Source organism: Gigantopelta aegis, chromosome 8 (genome assembly GCF_016097555.1).
Source record: "Gigantopelta aegis isolate Gae_Host chromosome 8, Gae_host_genome, whole genome shotgun sequence".
NCBI lineage: Eukaryota > Metazoa > Mollusca > Gastropoda > Neomphalida > Peltospiridae > Gigantopelta > Gigantopelta aegis.
This window is the reverse complement of record NC_054706.1, coordinates 14,225,260-14,253,238: the sequence shown is the minus strand read 5'-3', so window position 1 is coordinate 14,253,238 and position 27,979 is coordinate 14,225,260. Positions and strand designations below refer to the sequence as shown.

Sequence of the window (27,979 nt, the reverse complement as noted above, 5' to 3'; positions counted from 1 at the left end):
TGGGTAGATGTAACGCCACATACGAGTTTCACCCACTTCACGGGTGCGATTATGCGTGCGTCTCACGAGTAAATGATCCTTACATGGGGGATGATTACCCGACATGCACTGCAGGTTCTGTGTACTGCAGGCTCGGGTGATACCGAGATAGCTCAACTGACAGGAAGCGTGGAGCACGACCATGTCAAGTAGTCCCATATTGAAATGAAAATACTGTGGCTTCACCATTCATCTCATCACCATGATTCATGTTTGTAATGTCCAAAAACAAACAATGTCTTTGTCCGTGTTTTGGCATTTAATAAAATGAAGAAAAAACATGGGATACGAACCCAGTACCTCACAGACTCTGGCCCTGTGCTCATAAAAAAAAATGTTATAGTCTAAACTCAAAATAACAGTCTGAATTTTTAATACAATGGCAATGCCAGACAAACCGCATACATGTGAAGTCATTAGAGATTTGAGTCAAGACTAACATTTTATGACAATGAGCCTTGGTGTTTGGTCACTGCAACCAAACAAAATCAGATTCATTAATCCTGACAATATGCACACCAGGGCCTGTGTTTATAAAACGTTTCAAGTCCAGACACAATCTCTAATGACGTCACACGCATACAATTTGTATGGCGTTGCCATGACATTGGTGACATTAGTGTCTCAGACTCTATTAGTCTTGAGTCTAGACTCTAGTTTTATAAGCACCAGGCCAGCTTGGAGTACACAAACCTGCAATCCACCCTCCACTCCCAAGGAACCCACCATATGAGAAACACAAGACTTGAAGTACAGTTTATAGATCATCAAGTAGTTAGTATATCAAGTCTAGTGTAAAACCATCAAGTTTCAACATAACGGATTAGAATGTTGCACACACCAGTTAGCTTTTTACCAGTTAAATCTTTTACCCCAAAACAGAAAAAGGAATTCAGACATAACAATAGTAATCTTCAAATTAATTGAGCAATGGATACTTGGGAATGTTGATTTCAGCACTTCCCTCGATCATGGTGATTTCTGAAATAAAAATGTCAAGCGTAATGCATTTTTGTTTAATGGAGAATAAACACAATATGTCTTTCATATTTGAATAAAATAAAAGTGAAGATTCCTAAAAAGAAGATACCTACAGATGGGTTCGAAATAGCATCCTGCGACAAGTGAAAAGCAGTCCATGTTTTAGACCAAGCAGGTGACATTGAAATTCACCTGTTAAAACTACTCCAAAATCACAGGTCCTTTTTCAAAGAGACATATACTGATGGAAAGCAATATGGGAACGCATGGTATCCGAGACCAAATGTACTTCACTACTGGAGTAGTAATGTGTGTATAAAATACAGAGATGTATTGTGGCATTGCATGTCAGTACTGTGGGGTTGACGTCCAGTAACACGGTTAATTTCCCGATACTTGTGGATGAGGATTTTGGTTGTAATCAACATTTGATGTTACTACTCGTGTGCTCCTTTATTTCTTTCCATCAGTATATTTGAATACAATTAACCCATCTGCTATTTAGCTTGTGATTCTGTTATATTTTAATTCCATAATATTTTAAAATACATCTCCGATGTCATGATTTTTTATACACTATCCTGAACCCTCTCACCTCACCTCGTGATGTGTTATTAACAGCAGGCCAAATATTACTTCCATTTTGACTCCTGCAACTGTATATAAAATATGCAGGTCCGGCACTGTGCTTATAAAACTTTTAAAGCCTAACATAAAGGCTAAACAATACATGAAGTTAAGTTTGGAGACTAGAAAGTCTAGGGACCTGATGTAAAAATTGCAATAAATATACTAGTCCACATACATTTTAAAACTCAAGTACACCTCTAAGGTGTACAAAGACACCCCAACCCCAACTTGGTAGTTTAACCAGTGGCCATTGTCTATTTAAAATATGGTAACCATGATTCTGTGAAACAAAACCCCAAACAAACAAGAAAATAGACCCCCAAAACCTGCTATTATTTGCAGTTATAATGCCTTTAAATCTACATTGATTCAGTTAATAGAAAATAAAGCATGGCATTTTGGGGCTGTAATTTTACAACCTTTTATAAAATCATGTATTATATTCACAAATCAATATATGTTTTAATAGTCTAATAAAGACAAGTTTTTGACAGTTCTTTCATAGATATTTATAAAATTAAATAGCAATAATAAAAAAAAACGTCAGTCAGAAAAAAACATAGATTGCCCGTCAGACCAAGAATTTTTACTCGCATTTGATGAGTAGGCGAGTACTTTCTGCACCCCTGTATTACTATAAGGTCATTAACAAAAATATTTATTTAAAAAATTGGTACAAACCTTGGGCAGTAACTCCTGATCAAGGTGCAGATCCACAAACATCCCTGGTATGTTGTTACCGAAATAGATTTTAGTGTTCTTTGCCACAGACTGGAGTCGCACTAGTTCCAGATATTCCTTACTTAGCCTCAGCTGGAAGGATAAAAAGACATTTACTAGGATAACAAACATAAAATACACCATAAAAACTAAATCACAGCAACTCACTTGTTTATTTTTAACAAAGCAAACAGCGGTTACTATTAAAGGTTAACTGTATAAAAACGAACCCTAGTTAATCAGTGTTGCAATTTGGTTTCCATGTCTTGCGTTACTTTTTTAACTATATGTGGGAAATAAAAGTTTGTTTTGTTTAACAACACCACTAGAGCACATTGATTTATTAAACATCAGCTATCGGATGTCAGACGTGGTAAGTTTGACATATTAAAGTTTGTTTTGTTTAACGACACCACTAGAGCACATTAATTTAGTAAACATCGGCTACTCGATGTCAGACGTGGTAATTTTGACATATTAAAGTTTGTTTTGTTTAATGACACCACTAGAGCACATTGATTTATTAATCATTGGCTATTGGATGTCAAACATGTGGTAATTTTGACATATAGATTAAGAGAGGAAACTTGCTAGATTTTTTCTATTAGTAGCAAGGGATCTTTCATATGTACTATCCCATAGACATGACAGCACATACCACAGCCTTTGATGTACCAGCCTTGATACACTGGCAGGAACGAGAAATAGCCCAATGGGCCCACTGATCCCAAACCGGGCGCGCATCAAGCTAGTACTTTACCACTAGGCTAGGTCCCACCCCATGGGGAAAATAATACACATTTTCACAAGGACAAAACCTACCTTGTTTGCCTTAGATTCTTTCTCTGTTTTGTAAAATTCAGCATCAGCCCTTGATCTTTCTCTAGCCAAATGAGCAATGTCTGTGAAAAGAAAATTGTTTTAAAAACTGTTTTTTCTTCAAATTATTAAAGAAGTTTTTCAAATCCTGTATTAAACAAAATCCAATACAGGAACTAAAAGCAGATGACAAACGGTGATTTGTTTCACATAATTTTTTTTTATAAAAAACCCATAATAATGTTGCCTGTGGATCATTATTTCCATCAATGAAACTGCTCCACCCATCTGTCCTAGTTCTGATGACTGATTTAGGCAAATTACCTAGAGCCTGACTAAATCGTTTTTGACAAGACAAGCTGTAACTTAATCAAATAATTCTGTTGCCTTTCTCAGAACAGCTCTGTCAATCTCAAGTTTTACCCCAGGCCTCTGAGAAATGCAAGAAAGATTGTTTCATTCAAATCTAATTTTGCATACCTCCATAGATGCCAACCCTAGTTGGAGTGTCATCGGAATCCCACCCATCAAAATAGGAATGTTATCAGTGATAGCTCAGGAGCATGTTTTTCGACATTTTGGTAAAGTCAACTTCAAGGCCGTACGCAATCGGCAAACATCGGGACTGTTCGGAAGACCGATTGCTAGACTTTTATTCTATATCGTCTTGCTTGCTATTTAGAATCCATAAGTTTAAAGAACAAGGCAGGAAACCAATCTATGATTGTTGACGGTGAAGAGAGGAAAAAGTTCCATTTCTCCGGTGTTAACAACATACACATGTATGTGCCTTCCAAAATACGATCCAACACCAAATATGCAAAATTATTTTTCTTTCTAAAAATCAGAATTTTAAATAGACAATCGTAATAGCGTAATCCATTCTTTAAATTCGTAATGATTCCGCCAAATTCGTAATGGTTGACATCTATGTACCTATGTCTCATTCGCATAGTGCATTTAGGTGACACAAAAAAGGAAAATATAAGCTAACCCTCAATTTCGGACATCCTCTTTTCTGATTCCTTTTCCATAACTTTCTGCTCCCAGGTTATCTTGGCCACTTGCGCAGTCTTCTCAGCCTCTGTAAACAAAATCAAACTACACTGTACAAGTTAAACCTTCCCATCGTATCTCTATATCAGGTCTTTAGATCTCACTAATATGGCACAACATTGAGTTTTATTGTCTGATGTGAGCATACCATTACCAAAGTCTTTTTAGTGCAGTAACGTTACTAATAGTTGGTAAACAGTTGTAGATATTTAGAAATGCATTTTTAGATTATTTTAACTATAGCTTAGCATTTCAGTGGTTTGAGTGGTGTTAAGGTCAGCATGCTTGTACTTGGTATAGGACTGATTATTTTAACTATAGCTTAGCATTTCAGTGGTTTGAGTGGTGTTAAGGTCAGCATGCTTGTACTTGGTATGGGACTGATTATTTTAACTATAGCTTAGCATTTCAGTGGTTTGAGTGGTGTTAAGGTCAGCATGCTTGTACTTGGTATGGGACTGATTATTTTAACTATAGCTTAGCATTTCAGTGGTTTGAGTGGTGTTAAGGTCAGCATGCTTGTACTTGGTATGGGACTGATTATTTTAACTATAGCTTAGCATTTCAGTGGTTTGAGTGGTGTTAAGGTCAGCATGCTTGTACTTGGTATGGGACTGATTATTTTAACTATAGCTTAGCATTTCAGTGGTTTGAGTGGTGTTAAGGTCAGCATGCTTGTACTTGGTATTGGACTGATTATTTTAACTATAGCTTAGCATTTCAGTGGTTTGAGTGGTGTTAAGGTCAGCATGCTTGTACTTGGTATGGGACTGATTATTTTAACTATAGCTTAGCATTTCAGTGGTTTGAGTGGTGTTAAGGTCAAGGTCAGCTTGTACTTGGTATGGGACTGATTATTTTAACATGCTTGTACTTGGTATGGGACTGATTATTTTAACTATAGCTTAGCATTTCAGTGGTTTGAGTGGTGTTAAGGTCAGCATGCTTGTACTTGGTATAGGACTGATTATTTTAACTATAGCTTAGCATTTCAGTGGTTTGAGTGGTGTTAAGGTCAGCATGCTTGTACTTGGTATAGGACTGATTATTTTAACTATAGCTTAGCATTTCAGTGGTTTGAGTGGTGTTAAGGTCAGCATGCTTGTACTTGGTATAGGACTGATTATTTTTGACACAGCGTTTATTGCAGTGTCTTTGCTGCAATCTAAAGGTCAGGCTAAATATCCTCATAAAAATAGACACAACAGAAAACACACGTTGCATGAAACATTCGTTATGAGAATATTCAAAACCTAACAGTTGTAACTGCCCATAATTGCATGAATATTTACGTTTGTTCTGCCATTTTTTAACGAATTATGAAGATTGAGACAGAAAATCGTATCCAAGTTCACAAGTTGTGTTCACAGGTTATTTCGCCAAACGAAAGCTCTTCACAACTTGTGAATTGGGAAATATGATATTCATGACTTCTAAGGAACACAGCAATAAACCAGAAAAAAGCAAAGATTTTTCAAGTACTTACTATTACTGGCTAATAAATTCTGGGGGTAGCTACTGTTTTGTTTACACCCAGAGGTAGCATATTACAATTCTGATATTCAAGAGTTAATTATGCAATGATTGTGTGTTGTATCCATAAATTTGTACTTATATGTCACAAAAATGTGTGAAACTAGTGAAATGTTGAGCTATGATAATGCACCTCTAAACACCTAAACACACACACACACACACAAACACACAAACACACACACCTCCCATGCCCATTTATTAGTAACAGCCCAAGTCCATGGATTTTTACCAACCTATGACAGCTTTCTTTCTTTCAGTCTCAGCTTCCTTCTCAACAACTTTCTGTTTCTGGACTGCGATCAATAGCTTCGTCTTTTCAGCTTCCCTGGATGTAAGTAAAAAAAGAAAAAGAAAAAAAAAGAATCAAGATTCAGAAGATAAAACTACTTCCTGAATACAGATGTGGAAGACACACAGTGTCACATTTGTTAAGATGCCAAACTAGACTAATTAATAATTGGTACCTGGTGTCAAACATTGGATAATTTTCATACATAGACTTCAGTAAGAATCAAGATTCAGAAGATAAAACTACTTCCCAAATACAGATGTGGAAAACATACACAGTCTCACATTTGTTAAGATGCCAAACTAGACTAATTAATAATTGGTACCTGGATGTCAAACACTGGATAATTTTCATACATAGATTTCAGAAGATAAAACTACTTCCCAAATAGAGATGTGGAAGACATACACAATGTCACATTTGTTAAGATGCCAAACTAGACTAATTAATAATTGGTACCTGGATGTCAAACACTGGATAATTTTCATACATAGACTTCAGTAAGAATCAAGATTCAGAAGATAAAACTACTTCCCGAATACAGATGTGGAAGACATACACAGTGTCACATTTGTTAAGATGCCAAACTAGACTAATTAATAATTGGCATCTGGATATAAAACACTAATAATTTTAAAATATATAAAGACTTCAGTAACTTTATCATTTAGACTTCAATATTGAACATTTGGAGTCTGAACTTGAGTCCAATACATACAGTACTATTATCTATAAGGTTTTGGGGTTTACTTTTATCAAAATATTATTTCTTAACTTGGATTGGAGGATGATACTGCAAAGTTGTTGTTTTTAATATAAATTAGGCCCAGTGCTCATACTCAAATGTTATTTTTGGTGCTAAGATTGGTTATGGTTATAAAATGGTGACTAGAGTCCATATAGCAAAAAACACAGTCATCACTAATTGCAAAAATGTAAACACTATCTACCAACTATTGCCCATGTTTATTCAAACAATCTGTTGTAAATTATATAAAAATTGAACTGTCGACCTTCGTGAATATTAAAGGGACATACCCTAGTTTCAACCCGTGAAAATTAACACTAAGTTTAGTTAATCTACAAACCTATAACACATTTGGATAAAGTTACAATAGAGTGAAACGTGAGTCTGTGACTTTGAAATGGTGAAATACCCTCTAAAAATAGACTAAAACTCAACTCCATAAGTGTTACTTCTCAGATGCACGTGCGCTTTTAAAAATATGAGAAATGCATTTTGTGATATTAAAAACACCAGGATGACCAAAAACACTTGTAATGTATCGAATTGATAATCTAAACAATAAAATCTAAGTAAAGTATGATTTAAGTTATGAACACCAGGATGACCAATAACACTTCGAATGTACCGAATTGATAATCTAAACAATAAAATCTAAGTAAAGTATGATTTAAGTTATGAACACCAGGATGACCAATAACACTTCGAATGTACCGAATTGATAATCTAAACAATACAATCTAAGTAAAGTATGATTTAAGTTATGAACACCAGGATGACCAATAACACTTCGAATGTACCGAATTGATATTCTAAACAATACAATCTAAGTAAAGTATGATTTAAGTTATGAACACCAGGATGACCAATAACACTTCGAATGTACCGAATTGATAATCTAAACAATACAATCTAAGTAAAGTATGATTTAAGTTATGAACACCAGGATGACCAATAACACTTCGAATGTACCGAATTGATAATCTAAACAATACAATCTAAGTAAAGTATGATTTAAGTTATGAACACCAGGATGACCAATAACACTTCGAATGTACCGAATTGATAATCTAAACAATACAATCTAAGTAAAGTATGATTTAAGTTATGAACACCAGGATGACCAATAACACTTCGAATGTACCGAATTGATAATCTAAACAATACAATCTAAGTAAAGTATGATTTAAGTTATGAACACCAGGATGACCAATAACACTTCGAATGTACCGAATTGATAATCTAAACAATACAATCTAAGTAAAGTATGATTTAAGTTATGAACACCAGGATGACCAATAACACTTCGAATGTACCGAATTGATAATCTAAACAATAAAATCTAAGTAAAGTATGATTTAAGTTATGAACACCAGGATGACCAATAACACTTCGAATGTACCGAATTGATAATCTAAACAATACAATCTAAGTAAAGTATGATTTAAGTTATGAACACCAGGATGACCAATAACACTTCGAATGTACCGAATTGATAATCTAAACAATACAATCTAAGTAAAGTATGATTTAAGTTATGAACACCAGGATGACCAATAACACTTCGAATGTACCGAATTGATAATCTAAACAATAAAATCTAAGTAAAGTATGATTTAAGTTATGAACACCAGGATGACCAATAACACTTCGAATGTACCGAATTGATAATCTAAACAATACAATCTAAGTAAAGTATGATTTAAGTTATGAACACCAGGATGACCAATAACACTTCGAATGTACCGAATTGATAATCTAAACAATACAATCTAAGTAAAGTATGATTTAAGTTATGAACACCAGGATGACCAATAACACTTCGAATGTATCGAATTGATAATCTAAACAATAAAATCTAAGTAAAGTATGATTTAAGTTATCAACAACGGTTATAGTAGTCAAAAATATGTGTTAGTGTTTAAAAACTAGGGTATGTCCCTTTAATCAGTTTGTACTGAAATAGTTTAGACTGATGTCCTTTGGGGTAACCACAAGGAATTATATTTGGCATGATAACCAGTAAAAATTTCCACTACAATTTACATTGTAAAATGGTGCATATGTCGACAAATTAATTTATTATCTGTACAGTGCTATAACGGAACAGTCAGGGCCGTAGCTAGTGTTATAGAGACTTAAAGAAAATTCTCTTCTTAACCATTTAAGTAGTTTTAGACTATTAACTATTCAGTTTTGGGTCTAGACTCTAAACGTTTTAAAAGCACGGGGCCTGGTATAGACCGTCCACTACAGAAATACTTACATAGCTTCGTAGTTTCTGCGAATGGATTCGGGAATCTTGGGTTTGGTTACCCGAACAGCCTGGACAGTCAGACCAGGAGCCAGGGTGTTTAAATCCTTCTGTAGAGCTAGCTTTAAATTCTCATCTATCTGGTCTGGAAAACAGCATAACAGAGGTGTCATAACTTTACCACAAGCATGTTACAGTTCTATGATAAACTAAACAAAACTCAAATCATGTAAAAGTATTATGATAAATTAAAAATGAAACTCAAAGCATGTAACAGTATTATCATAAATTAAAAATAAAAATAAAAACATGTAACAGTACAATGATAAATTAAAAATAAAAATAAAAGCATGTAAGAGTCCTATGATAAACTAAAAATGAAACTCAAAGCATGTAACAGTACCATGATAAAATAAAAATGAAACTCAAAGCATGTAACAGTCCCATGATAAATTAAAAATGAAATTCATAGACGGTAACAGTCCTATGATAAACTAAAATGGAAACTTAAAGTCCAAAACAAATTCCTAATCTAAATCAAAATAGTTTTCATATATGGAACATTTAAAAACCTACGTATGCCACTAAACATTTTACCACTTGTGTCAATCAAAAACTCATTTTGTCTTACTACTTCGATTATAAATATTACTATTGTAAATTGATGCATCATCTACTGTATCATGAAATTCAGTAAAAGCATCACCCTAACAACTAAATAAAAGAAAAAGGCTGCAAATTTAGCTGGAATCCATGCTTCCATCTTTTTTAATATACCAGCTGAATCATAGAAAAAAAGCCATAAATCCAATGCCTGATACGTGTAAGTTAAAGTTTGTTTTGTTTAATGCAAACATTTGACAGTTCTGACAGTCTTCAGAGGAAATGCACTGCATTTTTCCAGTAGCAGCAAAAGATCATTTATATGCCCTTTCCCAGAAGGTAAGATCTTTGATATACCAGATATAAAGCACTGGTAGGGACTCGAAAAACTGTTTGCTTAAAGGCTTCTATCCTACAATTGAAGAACCTCAGTCAACCAGTCGACCATTTAAGCTATATCTTTCGTCAAATAAAATAATTAAAAAATACCATGAGTATAAAATATTTCTTAAATTATGACTAACACAAAATATGACAAATATCAGGATTTAAAATTTCATGGGAAACACTTTTTTGGTTCAATGCCGTGTAATAATGGGAATCCATCAGAAACTGTTTATATTATTTTCGTTGAATAGTTGTACTTAATATAATAATCATGGGTAACCAAATTTGGGTTCAGTGGTTTTACAGACACGTTACCGGAAACGACTGTTTTTGTGAAATCTGGGGGCCTGAAATATGGAGAGAAGCTCACCAAACATTTCTATGTAGACTTCCTGCAGATTGTGGACACTACAAAACTGGTTCAACTCGTGGTGCACCTTGTTGTAGATCAACGTCTTGTCGTAGTCTGCCGTGTAATTACGAACAATATCTAGAGCTGAAAACAACAACATAACTTTAGTTTTGACTAGTCGACAATGTTACCAAAAATATATCAGCTAGCTTAGTCTTCCAAAATCCTGTCTCTATGGAAAAGAAAGAAATTTTAATGATGCACTCAACATTTTTATTTATAGCTATATGCATCGGTTATATGGTTAAGTAGTTAAGTACCTAATTTTTCATGCTGGGGTGTTGTTAAACATTCATTCAAGTACCTACCATACAGATAATGAAAGAGAAAACACAATGTCACTACTCTATGGCTACTTTTTTTCAACTGAGTACGAGACATTTTTGGTGTGCTTTAATTAAACAAATGTTTAAGCACACCCGTCGTGGGCACAACCTCTGACATTACCAGTCCAAGACAGTGTTTTTGAATTAGCAGTAAGAGTACTTTTATTGACAGGATAGTACACACGACAGTCTTTGTTATGGTATACTGGTTGTGGAGAACTGGCTGGAATGAGAAATAGCCCAATGGGCCCACTGACTGGGATCAATCTTACTAGACTGAAAGACTGGGGTGTACACATGGAAAACAATAAGCACTAAAATACACATTACTAACCTGCCCATGCCATTAGTTTGTTGACAACTTCAATACGCTCAAAGAAAATTATAACACCACCACTGAAAATAAAACAAAGTTATATGATAAATATCCTTGTAAAACAGATTAATAGACTTAGCTGAAACTGCAGGATTTCATTTCAAGTGAATGAAAACTATATTTTACAAATCTGTTACTTTTGTTGTAATGCTAAGTTTAAATGTCGAACACCGGTGTAATGCAAAAACAGAAACAGATTTGGGGGGGGGGGGGGGGGGGAATTTGAAAAAGTAAACACCTTAGTCACCGAGACAAGTGTACGTAATGAGTGAACTGTCTCAAACACATAAATTGTCTTACACACCAAGAAAAAGTAATTTATTAATACACAAAACAAATAGTACAGAAAGTATATAATATGTTAATGATGTCATAGACACACAATGTAATTATACATCATCACTTATTTATGGTTACTCGGGACATGAGATTGGAACAGCCAATCACAAGTGTCAGATGTGATCTCCAACATATGTTGGAGACAATATTGATGTACAACAGTTTTCTCTTACACAGGTCTGTACAAAAAACAAAAAAAGAAGTTTTACCTGGTTCCACATGGTACATTTTTCACTTCATCTGTCTGCAAAGTGGTCTACAAACAAAAAGACACATTTTTTTTAAAATATGAATAATGCAAATATTTTTAACTCTTTAATAAACACACTGACAGGAATCATTGCTAATACAGTGTGCAGTTACTCTGTTACCATTGATGTTTCCATACTGAGACTGGACAGGACATAGCCCCATGATAAAGTGATCAGATGATGCACGGTTGGTCTACAATCAACCACCATCCGTGGACTCATTGGGCTATTTCTCATTCCAACCAGTGCTCCACAACTTGGGGCTAGCTCTGGCACTCACCAATTGAAAGAAGTTGATAAATTTTATTTTATTTCAATTTGTCTATTTCTGTAATTTATAAAGTTTAATACACAGTTTGGCAAAATGTTTTGCTCACCCAGAGCTAGCTCTGACAACTAGTGTAACAAAAGATGTGGACATGAACTATCCTGTCTGTGGGATGGTGCATATAAAAGATCCCTTGCTGCTAATCAGAAAGAGTAGTACTGTGCATGGCACAGCAGGTTTCCTCTTTCGTAATCTGTGTGGTCCACAATCATATATCTGACACCATATTACCAAGATTAAAATCTGTTGACTGCATAATTAAATAAAACATTTCTTCCTTCCTTATTGAGCATCTGATATTTAATCCTTTTGTAGCACTTTTTTTACTTCTTTTTTTCACACATTATGGGAAGCTAAAAATTACTCTTCTTGAACTAGTCTTGGGGGGGGGGAGGAAACCAGAGTGATAGTGCCATGTAAACAGTCAGGTCTGTGCAAAAAATATATTATTTGCACAATTAAAATGAGACATATTCATAGGATATTACTGCACACTATTTAAAAACTGTTTTATCTCTTGGAGTCATAACTACCAATTCATGTTTAAAAATGAAAAATCATCATATTTTGTCAGCTATAACCAACTCACACTTTTTGCAGTGTATTGGTTGGTGCAGGATTTTTTTTTTATATCATTCTCTATTCATCTTAATAAAAGTGAAGAAATATAAAAGTAAATAAAAAATTTGTTTAAACGACAAAGGATGATTTGCATGTGCACTTGATTATACCTGAACGAATCTGTACGATGTCAGAAAAGGATGATTTGCATGTGCACTTGATTGTACCTGAACGAATCTGTACGATGTCAGAAAAGGATGATTTCCATGTGCACTTGATTATACCTGAACGAATCTGTACGATGTCAGAAAAGGATGATTTGCATGTGCACTTGATTATACCTGAACGAATCTGTACGATGTCAGAAAAGGATGATTTGCATGTGCACTTGATTATACCTGAACGAATCTGTACGATGTCAGAAAAGGATGATTTGCATGTGCACTTGATTATACCTGAACGAATCTGTACGATGTCAGAAAAGGATGATTTGCATGTGCACTTGATTATACCTGAACGAATCTGTACGATGTCAGAAAAGGCAACATGAAGTGGTAGCCAGGCCCACTGGTTGAGGACAGCAGAGCACCACCCTGGAAAATGGAAAAACAAAACAATTACGTCTCTTGACATTCTTATCAAACACTCTGTTATAAAAGATTGGCTTTGTGGGACAGGGGAGTTAAAAAAGATGTAAGGGTTTTAAGATAAAATGTTTGGATATAAAATGTTATGTAATTATACAAATTACATGTATGTATGTATGTGGGACAGGGGAGTTAAAAAAGATAGAAGGGTTTTAAGATAAAATGTTTGGATATAAAATGTTATGTAATTATACAAATTACATGTATGTATGTATGTATGTGGGACAGGGGAGTTAAAAAAGATAGAAGGGTTTTAAGATAAAATGTTTGGATATAAAATGTTATGTAATTATACAAATTACATGTATGTATGTATGTGGGACAGGGGAGTTAAAAAATATAGAAGGGTTTTAAGATAAAATGTTTGGATATAAAATGTTATGTAATTATACAAATTACATGTATGTATGTATGTATGTGGGACAGGGGAGTTAAAAAAGATAGAAGGGTTTTAAGATAAAATGTTTGGATATAAAATGTTATGTAATTATACAAATTACATGTATGTATGTATGTATGTGGGACAGGGGAGTTAAAAAAGATAGAAGGGTTTTAAGATAAAATGTTTGGATATAAAATGTTATGTAATTATACAAATTACATATACATATATGTATGTTACTACTTACATTCTACTTATCATTTAACACAACCATTTAACTAAAAAATCAATAAGATCATTTGTCTAACAAAACATATATATTTACATAATTATATCATACTTTCCAGTTTTAGTTGGATAAGGCATTGAAATATATTATAAGAGGATATGTAAGAAATAGAATACTACATTCATGTCCGCTAGATACCATTTATCTTACAACACGTTGTTTAAAAACGTATCAAATTCACTTTCTCTTGCTAGATACTTGTATGTTGTAAAACAACTCATAAGATAAATGGTATCTAACACCCACTCATGAAGTATTCTCTATATAACACATGATTTTAAATAAATTTGTTGACCAAAAACAAAAATGTTTAAAGGAAAGAATATCAATAAAAGAAAAGCTGATTAAATGTCAAATTCTCACCCGGTAATACACTCCAATATGACCTGAAACAAGCAATTTACAGGTATTATTGTTACTGTGGTTGAAACTGTATTACCACATTATGACATAGCGTAACATAAAATTAAAATTAATACACTAAGTCTGTGCATTAAAGATCCCAGAAAACAATAAAATGGAGAGAAAAAATAAAATAAAAAGCCTGTTGAGCAACTTGGTAACAATACATGTACCTACGCTGAGATAAAGCTTGTTTTGTTTAACGACACCACTAGAACACATTGATTAATTAATCATCGGCTACTGGATGTCAAACATTTGGTAATTCTGACATGTAGTCATCAGAGGAAACCTGCTAGTTTTCATAATGCAGCAAGGGATCTTTTATATGCACCTTCCCACAGACAGGAAAGCACATACCATGGCCTTTGACCAGTTTTGGTGTACTGGTTGGAATGAGAAAAAACCAAATCAGCTGAATGGATCCATAGGTGTTCAATCCTGCAATGCAAGCACCTCAAGCAAGCACTCAACCGACTGAGCTAAATTCTTCCCCCTGATTTGAGATAAATCTGGGTGAAGTAATGGTACATATACACGTATATGAATCAGAAATTGTTTAACAACAGTCAGTCATGCATAATAGTCACACAGTGTAAAGTTAGAGTACCAGCTGACTGTGTTGTACACATCTATCACTAGTGGCCTACGTGGGGAGACCAGATAACAGTGTCACAGAGCAGTGTGCACAAACCAACCCACCATTGATCAATGCTAAACTAAATGCACATTTTTAACGTGCTCTTTGTCGAACTTAATTAAGTTTCCTTTCCATATTACACTAGGTAGGTATTTTTTAAATTATATATTTGTTTGTTTTATTTTTGACATTACTTGCCAAATAATGTTATATAAAAAAATATTTCTGTGAAATAAATGTATTAGTGAAATAATAATACTATAAGTATAAGTCACTAGTAATAAACAATAGCGATCAACCATTTTTTTTAGGTACAATTATTTGTTAAATATTATTATTTGTCGCAACTTATCACATATCTTGTGAAGTCTTGCTATTTCATATCACATTGGTTTCACTTCACGATGAGATACAAATCATATCAACAGTGATTTATCCAGGGCTGGGTTTTTTCAGGACGTCACGTGTGATGAGATTGGGAAAATTAGCGAGATTGAACCAAAATGGGAATGGGGTTTTTTAAAGGCCACTAACTGATGTAATGCACAATTGTTAAACTAACTTACCAGAGCAGACAAACTTACAAAACATCAACACATAAAATTGGGAGTTTTAAGTACATTTGTGTACCACTTGCCTTTAGTAACCGCAGGGCTAGCTCTGGCACTTGCCAAATTCACCAACTGCGAATTTTGAAAGCAGTTGACAAATTTTACTTTAGTTTGGCGAAATAATTTCATGTAATAATTGATATTTTTTTTAGAAAATAACTGACAATGTTTTAAGTTTAATAGACAATTTGGCAAATTGTTTTGCTCACCCAGAGCTAGCCCTGGAAGGGGCCTATGTTAAGAACTGATGAAATCAGAATGTTTGAATTAACCTCTGATCAACTGACAAAAAACATAAATCATCCTCAAGATATACCTTCTGAAACCAAAAAATTCATTTCTGTCCATTGTCAAAAACCCCTAAACATTAATGAATAATAAAATACTTCAAAGTATATATGTAAAACAGTAATTCTCACCTTCTTCAATTTTGTGGATGGAGAAATTGACAAACATGGCCAAGGCTATTCCACCAATACCAAGCATGGTAACAATTGCTTGAGACATGGCTGCTGTTCTAATGAATTAATCACAATCTGAGCAAAAAAAAGAGAGAAAAAAGTTAACAACCAGGGTCCAATTTCATAAAACATTGTAAGTTTTGCACGTAAATGTAAATCTACGAATAAACCACAGTTCTTATTACTACTAACAGTACAAAGTTCCAACGTAGTCTGAAGTACAAACATTTCATTTTCTTTGTCTTTAAAATGCTCCATCTTTCATAATGATGTAATGTTCTGCTTGAAATAGATGCCAAACACATGCAAATGTACGACCGGTTTAACTAGTGCTAGTCGCAGATGTAAACTTACGATGTTTTGTGAAATGGGCCCCTAGATTTTACCATTATTGTATTATAGTGTCCTCTAGCCATATTCTGTCTTTATAAATTGTTTGTGTGAGAAGATGGATAGAGTGTACCCAGTGTAATACTAACAACCCCTGCAATTGCCCATGGCACTTTTTAGCCTCAGACTAAATTCAGGGGTTTTTTACAATGTTTTTTGCTTTGTACATTTTCTTGCAGGGTTTGACTAATATTTAGCAAATTTTCGACATCCAAATAACCATGTTTAAAATACAATAACTTTCCTAGTAAATCTGATGTCACTGTCAGTCTCAGACTTTTAGCTTAGCTAAAGAATTTTGAAACGCACTGATTCAATGGCAAGTGATTTTTTTCTTTTAAATTATAGGATAATTGAGCTAGTTAAAAAACTTTAACAAAACAGATAATTTTACTGAACATTTTCTTACACCAAGGTTGAAATTAACATGAAAACCATAGTCACCAGTTGAAGGAAAAGCTTACTGGACCTTCTCAAATTCAACTATCCCTACAATTATCACACTGAAAATTAACTGCACAGCCAAAATCAAAACTATAAGTATAATGCTTTTTTGTTGAATAATAACCATGTGCTCACTGTATATAGTCTATTTGTGTCAAAAGAAAACCGAAAAATTGGCGTTTAACTTTAAAGTTACAGTGTCTGGTTACCATATAATACTATCATGCACAAATATGAAATACAAGCTCAAATGCACTTTTAAAAGTGTGTTCGCTATGAACGGAGAATGTCAAAAGTATACGCTCGATTTGTCACCTGTGTCGCCATTGCTCGGCAAAGCACAAACGACAGCCTGTTGTCAGTTTCAGTTGACATGTGCGCTTGCGGATTTGAAATTGTAGGGATCGTCTCAAAAAATGAAATGAGAAATATTGCGCTGTACGAAGAACGTTTGGTCGAGGATACGGTACTATTCTTTCGTTAAAACCGGTTTTGATCTTGACAACGTATTATCGACAATCGTACCTTCCTATTTAAGAATTAATATTTTACAAAGTGTTAGTAGAACTTTCAAAGTTTAGTTTGTGTAACACATTGATCATGTATATATTTTTAATAAAATAAACTAAAGTAGACAAAGACCATTTTCACATTTTTTTATTTTACGTGTGTTAAAATGGAAAAATTCAAATAAATATTATTTTGTTTGGAAAGGGTAAAATTAGTTTGTTTTGTTTAACAACATCAGTGTTCGAGCATATTGATTTAATAGACCTAATCATCTGCTATTGGGATGTTAAACATTTGGTAATTTTGACATATAATCTAAGAGAGGAAACAGGTGCATGTGCAGGGGGAGGGTATTGGGGGTCGAAACCCTTACCTGCCCAAGATAAAAAAAAAAATATATATATATATATTTTCTAGGGGAGCAAGGCCCCATATAAACTTCGCTCAACACAGTGTATAACCACCAACCCCACTGAAATGTCTGCATATGCGCCTTGGAAACCCACTACATTTTAAAAAAAATATATATTTTTTTTTTTTAGCAAGGGATCATTTATATGTACCATCCCACAGACAGGATATGACATACCAAGGCCTTTTATATACCAGTCATGGCGCACTGGCTGGAACAAGCCCGCCGATGGGAATCGATCCTAGACCGCACATTAAAAAAAACCCCCACTTTTTTAGGTCTAAGTAATGAATAGAAATAACATATAATCTTCATAAATGTTAAGGGCTGGACCTTTTCCTGCCTACGCCACTGTACAAAATGCTAGAACAGCTTAGGTATGCTGCTTGATATAGCAATGCAAGAGGGATGGAATAAACTGTGACGATGCAAGAGGGGTGAAATCATCAGTAAATGATTTCCTCAGGAAGTGGCTGTTCTCCTACTCTCGAGTGCCTAATAAACATAGGGGCTGAATATGCATAGGGTCTGGAAATTTGTCTAAAATCAATTAAAAGTAGGGTGCGGAATTAGCATAGGGTGTGGAATTTGTTTAAAACCAATAAGAGTAGAGTGTGGAATTAGCATAGGGTCTGGAAATTTAGCTAAATTGTAAAAATTGACTAGTAATGAAAACAGAATTTGGTTTCTGACCACAAAAGTTGGCATTTTATTTGACAACTCAGAAAATTGTAAATTCCGTTTAAGATTTGCAAATCCGTGATCGCGAAAAATCGGTACCCCTAATAGACTTATTGAGGCTATACATGTATACATGTAAGCATTAATTTTGATAAATTAAGAATTGTAATAAGCGTTGGGTGCTGAATTAGCGTAGAGGGTTACATTTTTTAAAGATGTAATTAAACGTAGGGTGCTGAATAAGCGTAGACACCACAATTTTTTCACAAATTTAATAAACGTAGGTGTACGTTTATTTGGCACTCGAGAGTAAAGACTAGGCACTAGATAGAGATCCATGGAATCATCCACTATATTGCCAAATACCCATTTGACTCGCTTTGTGCTAAGATACGGGCCTGCGTGCGATAACTCATACGAACGTTATCCGATTTGTTGTACGACTGTTGCTTAAAATGTTCGTAAGTGTTGTAGTAAACATGTATTCGTACGAAAATTCTTATAAATGAGATCGTCCTTTTCCCTCGTGCATGCACTGGCAAAAGTCTGTGCTGATAAAATTTATTCTTCTGAACCCATGTCCATGCTTTTTAAATTTATTCTGTTAGTTGTAACTAAAGAAACCAACATGAGTAGGGAACAAGCTAGAAAGAAGAAACAAAAGAAGAAAAAGTAACATTATTGCATCAAAGTTGATCAAAGACGGTCCATACTGTTTGCGAAATTCTCCAGTGCCATCACAAATGTTACTAAACAGAGAGAATGGAGCATTATTACAGAAAAAGTCAATGCTGTTAATACTGGACAACAAAGGACAGTGACAGAAGTTAAAAAGAAATGGCAAAATTCTATTAGCCTTGCCAAGAAAAATGAATGTCAACGTTGTAAATTATTAAAGCAGATATGGGGAGAGGAAAAGCCGCCCGATTTATCAAGCACAGATGAAAAAATCATTCAAATTTATGGCAATGTTGCAGTTGAAGGAATAACTGGTGGTTGTGATACAGCTAGTGTGAATACAGCCGAAGTTGTAGTTACAAATACTTTGGATGAGAGCGATGGTGGAAATCAGCAAACACTATCAAGAAAAGAAGATAAAAATCGTTCTTCTAACAGTTCTAGTGACGGCCCTGAAAACACTGACCCGCCTACAAATTTCGCCTATTCAGCCAATGAACAGTCAACAGAAACACCACACCCATCGACATCTTCAAATGAGAAAAATTTAAAGCGGAAAACTGAAGTTGAACATCCACTTGTTGAAATAGAAAGGCAAAGGCTAAAAGTAGATCAAGAAATATTAGAAGTACAGAAATGCTTATTGCAGGTTGAAAAAGAAAGATTGAAAATTGAAAAAGATGAGACTGGAAGTGGAAAAACAAAAGTTAGAGATGAAAAAATCTAATCAATAACTAAGAAAAAAAGGAAACCACGGACTACGAGTGAAGTGCTGTTATGAACATATTGAATAATTTTGTTTTGGTGGATTTGTTTTGTTTTGTTTTGTTTTGTTCTGTTTTTATATGATACAAGTAGTGCAAACTGTTTTGATATTAAAATGTAGAAATTAAATGTTTGTACTCTCATGTTTAATATGCAGAAATTAAAGGAATATACCCATTCGTCTACCCATCCATCCATCCATTATTCCATCCAAAAATCAATCCCGTCTATCAATCTACGTACATACATGCGTATGTGTGTAGTTACATACATACACACACACACACACATACATACATTAAAATATATGGAAAACAGAACAACACAATAACCAAATATATACATTTAGCCTTTATGGTGCACCTAATAATTTCTAGGCAAACACATTTGCAATTAAGCGACGCCTAGCAGTAATTCCATCAATTTGTTCAATATTATTATTTTCATCATTTCCTTCAATTGGTAGATTCTCGTTTTCTTGCAGCAAAGGCATGCCATGTTTCATGCATATCATGTGTAAACATGCAGTTGCAACGATGACATTAACACATCGATCCGGCCTGAACATTAGGCTGCGACCACTCTTGTCCAAGCACCTTTGTATTGTACCGTTCCTCAGCTCGGGACGTTGGTTCACTGACAGGTGTCAACAACCATTTCTTCAAACAGTAGCCACTGTCGCCAAGAATGTAACCATCGCCCACCCGACCACTCAAATAACTGCCAAAGTTCACTTGTTGTCAGCATAAAATTATCGTGTGTACTTCCCGGCCATTTCACAACAATATTCAAGAAATTTAATTTAGCATCACACACCACTTGGACATTGATGGCGTGATATCCTTTACGACACACATCATTGGTGGGAGACCGGATTGAAATCAGAGTTCCATCGATGGCGCCGAGAACATTTGGAAAATTAGCAACTGAGTAAAAGTTTTCTTTTATTTGACGTCTAGTATCTAAATCCATAGGAAACATGATGAAGTTATTAACTTTCCGGGTTAAAGCACAAGCTACAGCATGTACGCATCTTGGCATTGATGACTTGCTTATTCCAAGAATATCTCCAACTACAGACTGGAATGTACCTGTAGCGAAAAAGTGAAGAGCTGCAAACACTTGAAGTGAAGTTGGCAAAGCATGACAGCGAAGCGTTTGTCATTCAATAAGTCACACAAGTCTTTACACATTCCCGTGAAAGTCTGTATCTCGCTATCATTTCTTTGTCATCAAACACATCAAAAAGGTTTGTTTGGTCTCTGAAAATTCTATTTCTTCTTATAGCTCTCCCCTCGTTCTGTACAACTTCGTATGCTGCAGCCATTATTACATCTAACCGATACCAGTGAGAGTATTATTGAAATGTACGATTAAAACATAAGCCGTACGAGTGGTCCTAAGCTGTCATAGGTTTACGACATTTTTTTTACGAATCTTCGTACATACGAAGATTTTGAGAAACAACCAAAGTGGTCATAAGAGCATCGTACGAGTAGTTTTACTTGTACGAAGGTTTTGTGAAACAGGCCCCTGATCATGTATTATGGTTTTGTCAATGAGATTACCTTGGATGTTTCAAAAATTGCCTTAAAACTTGTATCAGAAAAAAATAGAATTAACCTATGCAGTTTGATGGTAATTTGTAAAGAAATTTTGTTTTAATTTACAATGAACTTTTACCTCCAATAAAATGTCATTTGAGATGGTATGGGTTTAAAACTTCATATATTAATGTTTTATTTTCATTCATTATTTTGGCGCTGTCAAAATATAGAACATGTTGTATGTCTTCTGCAAGATATGTAGTTCGTGCCAACATAGATGCAGTGTTTTGTCACATTTCAATCAGTACCAGTGTGTTTCTGTTTTAACTAGTACCATACTTGTTCAACACTGTTACACTGTTAAATTGTGCTTTGTTAAGGTGGAGACACTTCAATCGTTGTAAAGCAAAAAAAAAAAAAAAAAAAAAAAAAACCCAACCAACATAACAAACAGTTTAACTTGTTTTAAAATTAAATGTAAATACATTTTTAATTAATAATGAGAAAACTTGAGGAATCTAATTACTGACGAATCATTCCTAATCTCAGTAGATAAAATACAACTAACAATTCCATGTTTTAGGTCTACAGAGGAAGAAATCGTTGAAGACACCGAGCCAGACTCCAACCCACATGACCCAGATGAAGTACCTGCTTATTCATTTAACAATGAAAATGAAGAAAACTATGCAGACATATCCGATCTACAACGTCCTGGATCGGTGGATTCAGTAGAAGTCATTTGAGAAAGGTAAGTTGTCAATCAGGAATATTTTATGACGCCAAAATACCTTTGTGCTAATACTTGATTATTTACAGTATTTTTTTCTTATCTATAATTATGTAAACTTACAACAACACTTTCAATTTTATATCTTAGGTCTATTGAGGAAGAAACCAGTGAACATATCGAGTCAGAGTCGGACCAAACCGAAGCTTGTGGATCGAGACGGATTTTCATATGTTCATAGAGTATTTACATTTTAATAACTTAACTCTTTCTGGTTTGTTTTCTTGTGTGTAATTAATTAACTCTTTCTGGTTGTTTTCTTGTGTGTAATTAAATACATAATAACAATTAAAAAACAAAACAACAACAAAATTCTAAGATGACCACTGGTAATTATTGTATTTAGTGATTGATATTTGTTTGCGTGTTATTCTACAAAATTTCACCTTTGTATTTACTAACATTTTCTGTTATTATCTACTGGCGATGCAGCGTGAGGAACAAAACAATGCATTGCAAAGCGGGGTAAATATCGCACTGTCACACAGAGGTGCCAGGAAAACTTACCTCAATACAAGTGCGACAGAAAGTAAGTATACACATTAATTCAGTCAATTATTTATATATACTCTTCAAAAGAAGAAACGCAAAACCACATTGTCGTAACATTTGGAGAATTGATTTAATTATTGAATGGCGAGTCCGATAATTACCAAATGTTGCAGGATTGTTCACAATTCACTCTAGTCCATTGTGAGTAAGTGATAGGACACACCACCAAGGTCAAGGTCATCTGGAGTCAATACCGGGTGTGGCCTCCGCGTGTGTTGACAACTGCCTGACACCGCCTGCCCATTGAAGCAACCAGAGTACGGATGACGTCCCGGGGGATGGTGGCCCACTCGGCCTGCAAGGCTGCTGCCAGCTCGGGCAGGGTCTGGGGCTGTGGTTGTCGCTGTCGGAGGCGTCTGTCCAACTCGTCCCATAGATGCTCAATTGGGTTCAAATCCGGTGATGTCGATGGCCAAGGAAGGACATTAATGTTGTTGTTCTGTAGGAAAGCCGTTGTGAGACGTGCTGTGTGAGGCCTGGCGTTGTCATGTTGGAACACTGCGTGCGTTGGCCATAACTGGAACGATGTGTGGCCGGAGGATCTGGTCAATATAGCCCTGTGCATTCAGGTTGCCCTGCACGTGGACCAGGTCAGTTCTGCCAGTGTGTGAGATGGCTGCCCACACCATGACACTACCCCCGCCAAATCTGTCCACTTCCTGCACGCAATTTGCCACATAACGTTCACCACGACGCCTATACACGCGACATCTTCCATCATGACGTCGGAGCAGAAATCGGGACTCGTCACTGAACCACACCTGTCTCCATCGCAGTTGAGGCCATTGTCGATGAATCTGGCACCACTGCAGTCGGAGTCGACGGTGTTGTGGTGTTAAGATGACACCTCGAACTGGACGTCTGGCACGAATTCCTACCTCACGTAGGCGGTTCCGTACGGTCTGGTCGGATATCCTGCGCAAACCTGGTATTGCTGCGGCTGTGGAGGTGGCAGTAGTCAATCGTTCCCGAAGGTGGCGTACCCGGATGTAGCGGTCCTGCCCGGGGGTAGTGACCCGTGGTCGACCGGATCTAGGGAGGTCACGTGTTGATCCATGTTGCTGGTAACGGTCCCACAGTCTGGAGATGGTGCTTGGGGACACATGGAATGCCCTGGCAACGGCCGTTCTGGATTCGCCTGCGTCTTCATGGTGTTCATGTTGCACGTGCAGACAACGCACGTGCAGTGGTGACATGGTTTGCACGTGGCTGCATTTTTGTGAATATTCACATTTTGGAACTTTGTTGTACAGTAGCTGCGTTTTATCGAATGTAACCGTGGGAATGTGTTTGGGACATGCAATGACCTTATATTCACAAAGCATGAACCGGTAGGAAACATAAAATCGGAGTTATAACCCATTTGTACCCTTTTGCGTTTCTTTTTTTGAAGAGTATATATATATATATGGGGGGGGGGGGTTTTCAAATAATAAAACCTATTTACTTTACACCCAGTGTTCTGCCCACGCTGGTCGGCCTTGCCAGCACTCAGACATGCCCGACCACCACTACGCTCAAGAAGTGCTTTTTCCGACCACCACTATATATTAATAAATTGGGGGACAGGCCTGGTGTGGCCCCTGGGTGAGCAGCGCCACTAGGAACTCATTCAGATGATACGCACTCCCCTGGAAAGCCTAGATGGTCCACTACCCCTTCCTGTGATTTTAATTATTAAAATAATAAATTACAGCGCGGGCACGCATGACCCCCCCCCCCCCCCTAAGGTCGACGACAGTTACTAACCCTAACTAAGGTCGACGACAGTTACTTTTTGCACCCTTGTTTTGGCTTCGTACACAGTAAATAAAACATATCTAACGGTAATTTTTTTATATGATATATTTGACAAAAGGTAATTTTTATTTCTTTCATCTTTCCAATGACATCACTTTGAATCGCCTTACAATAACCTAGCCCGAGTACTCTGACTGTAAGAGAGCTAGACGGACATTTGGACACAAATATGCTCTCATTACAGTCAGAGACCAAGCTATGTATTTTTTTGGCAATTCCCGACAACCAAAAAGTTGGCAAAGATTTCTGCTCTAATATCACAACAATACTATGTTTAACGTTCAATACTTTTACATCGATCATTTTCGAGTTACTTGATTAAAAAAAATCCACATATTAATTACTAATACACACACTACAGAAAGAAACCCGACAGCACCCACATTCAGCTAAGCTTTGGCAAACTCCAGACAACAGAATTCCAAGTTCGCCGACCTATATCGTGACGTTGCGTCACATGATTGCCCACTCAGCCATTCCGTCTACCAGGGGCCGTCTCAAAACGACAAGTGCCCGACAATCACAAAAAAAGTTTGTTTTGTGTAACGACACCACTAGAGCACATTGATTTATTAATCGTCGGCTGTTGGATGTCAAATATTTGGTAATTTGATCACCGTGTTAAAGAGGAAACCCTCTACATTTTATCATTAGTAGCAAGTGATCTTTTATATGCATCATCGCACAGACAGGATAGCACATACCACGGCCTTGATATACCAGTCGTAGTGCACTGGGTAAAGCGAGAAATAGCGCAATGGACACACCGATGGGGATCGAACCCAGACCGACAACGTATCAAGTTAGCGCTTTACCACTGGGCTGTGGACAATCATCAAAGCGACAGAGAGTGGTATAGACACACACACACACACACACACAAAGAAACAATATTATATTCACCTTTTCTCCAGGTGAAAAAGTCTTTTGATCTACGACTGGTATGCCTGCTTGGCGTGTGTACCACTCTGTCACTTTGGTGTTTGTCGGGCACTTGGGGTGGCTGGCAGTTTTGTGGCTATGTATGAGCCTGATTTTTTAACTTTTCTAAATTTTATCTCCACATTTGACAATTGTTTGTTTCTTTTGTGTCCAAGGAACGAATTGTCAAACTACATTGGAGACAGACGAATAATTCTTTTTCGGGAGTGACAGTTACATCAAAAACATCACTTAAAGGGACATTCCTGAGTTTGCTCCATTGTAAGATGTTTCCGACTAATAAAATATTTCTACGATTACACTTACACATTAAATATATTTTCTTGTTTAGAATATCGGTGTCTGTATATTCAATGTGTTTCTGGTTGTTTTGATATTTGTAAGAAGCCTAAACTGGATTCTGTCTTGAAATAATTTTGTATGTACGAAAAAAACATATTTTAGGAAATAAAATGAAATTTAACCTAGTACAAATATTAGAACTATCAGAAACACGTTTAATATACAGTCACTAATATTTTATGCAGAAAAATATATTTGATATGCAATTACAATCGTTAAAAAGTCTCTGTTAGTCGATATCTTAAACATTGCAGCAAACTCAGGAATGTCCCTTTAATATTTGAGCAGCACTGGGCCCACCTTTAACTTGTGTACAAATTCCTGTTCTACGAAACCGTCCACTTTTATCCTCGAAACGTTCTTTACAGCATGCACATTCCATCGCAGAAACACAAAACGAAACCATGTTGTAACGTCGCTTGGTATGAGACGGCCCCGTAACTGTTGCACAAGGCAGAATCGCCCAGTGGGCGATCACATGATCTACGTCACGAAATAGGTCACCGAGCTTTGTAATTCTTGCGACGGAGTGCCACGAAGTGTAGCTGAATGTGGGTGCTGTCGGATTTCTTTCTGTACTATGTGTATTGGTGGTTAATACGTGGATTTTTTTTAATCAGTTAACTCGAAAATGATCGATGTAAAGGTATTCGACTTCAAACATAGGATTGTTGTGGTATTAGAGCGGAAATCTTTGCCAACTTTTTGGTTGTGGGGAATTGCCAAAAAAATACATAGCTTGGTCTCTGACTGTAATGAGAGCATATTTATGTCCAAATGTCCGTCTAGCTCTCTTACAGTGACAGTCAGAGTACTCAGGCTAACAATAACCATACACTGGGTACATGACGTTTCCGTTTTTAGAATGCTGGAAAAATTCCAATGCAAACTTGCTACTGAAAATATTTTGTTTGAACATTACTAATGCATCTGAATTTGTTTGAAGAAAATCTTGTGATTAAAAAATTGTTCCTTACGAAATATGGATTTCAAGTGAAATTACGGTAAGATATGCTATATTTATTGTGTAAGAACCCAAAACAAGGGTGCGAAAAGTGACTGTCGTCGACCTTAGGCCTATTTATTATAACTTATAAGTCTTTATAATGTTCTTTATATGTGACAGTGCCAAAGGAAAGTCCTACCAAAAAAAATATTTCAAGTGAAATTACGGTAAGATATGCTATATTTATTGTGTAAGAACCCAAAGCAAGGGTGCGAAAAGTGACTGTCGTCGACCGTAGGCCTATTTATTATAACTTATAAGTCTTTATAATGTTCTTTATACGTGACAGTGCCAAAGGAAAGTCCTACCATTATTTTTTATTAAAAAATTTATTTAAAAGCTGAAAAAAAAAAATCACCAACATGTCGTCCAGTACAAAGTTTGTAACGATTGACTATCGAAACTGGGTTAGGGTCGACAACAGGCAAAAATCCGCAGTCAGGGAACACACAGCCCTGTAGCACGCGACTGTGAAACAACCATGACTTAACTCATGCATGTCGCAGTTACGATCTAGCAGCAGCATTACGATATTTTTCATGCAATCAAGCTGCACTCACCTGTTCTTGATCTAAAAAATCTAACTCTCATGTGCTCGATCACACACAAACACGCAGTCTAGCATATGAAGCGCCACCTAGCGCATTCTTCTTTGTTGTATTTTCCTTCAATGTTTGGAGAGCCCAGAATAACAAATATTTTGGTAAAATATCTCGGGACAGCGATAAAAAAAAACTCCACTGAGTGACTAATTGGTTAGACTTTTCTATGAGGAATCAAACGAGTGAACTTAGTACTCTACTAGCTGAACTGACTCAAAGTTCCCATTAAGGTTCAGACACCACAGACAGTCACTTGACACAGATTAGTATAATATCCTCATTCCAGCATTTGTTGTCAACAATTCCAATTTGTCTTGGCATAAACACAAATCGAAATAACAAAAAAAAGAGGATAAGTTTGTATGTGCACTTTGTGAAAACATCGGTTAAGATATAAATTTAATAGCAATACTCAATGAATACTTATGAAGTTT

The 27,979-nt window shown here is 35.7% G+C and overlaps 1 protein-coding gene across 1 annotated transcript; it reads right to left on the bottom strand.

Annotated features, from left to right (window-relative positions):
• Nucleotides 1-3: 3 nt before the first annotated feature.
• Nucleotides 4-27,586, bottom strand: LOC121379940 (erlin-1-like). Its single transcript, XM_041508630.1, has 13 exons — nucleotides 27,504-27,586; nucleotides 16,043-16,159; nucleotides 14,334-14,356; nucleotides 13,165-13,245; nucleotides 11,722-11,768; nucleotides 11,132-11,193; nucleotides 10,430-10,555; nucleotides 9,082-9,214; nucleotides 6,015-6,106; nucleotides 4,184-4,273; nucleotides 3,193-3,272; nucleotides 2,332-2,463; nucleotides 4-1,020 (listed from the first exon to the last, which is right to left on the bottom strand). The coding sequence occupies exons 2-13, from the start codon at nucleotides 16,128-16,130 to the stop codon at nucleotides 1,009-1,011; spliced, it is 966 nt and encodes a 321-aa protein (XP_041364564.1). The 5' UTR covers nucleotides 16,131-16,159; nucleotides 27,504-27,586; the 3' UTR covers nucleotides 4-1,008.
• Between the last annotated feature and the right edge of the window lie 393 nt (nucleotides 27,587-27,979).

Excerpts from the sequence above, each read along its gene's own strand:
- LOC121379940 (XM_041508630.1), bottom strand. The coding sequence starts at position 16,130 with ATGTCTCAAGCAATTGTTACCATGCTTGGTATTGGTGGAATAGCCTTG. Across the intron at positions 10,556-11,131 it reads CAAACTAATGGCATGGGCAG|CTCTAGATATTGTTCGTAAT; the intron begins GTTAGTAATGTG and ends TGTTGTTTTCAG. Across the intron at positions 4,274-6,014 it reads AAGAAAGAAAGCTGTCATAG|AGGCTGAGAAGACTGCGCAA; the intron begins GTTGGTAAAAAT and ends TTTTGTTTACAG.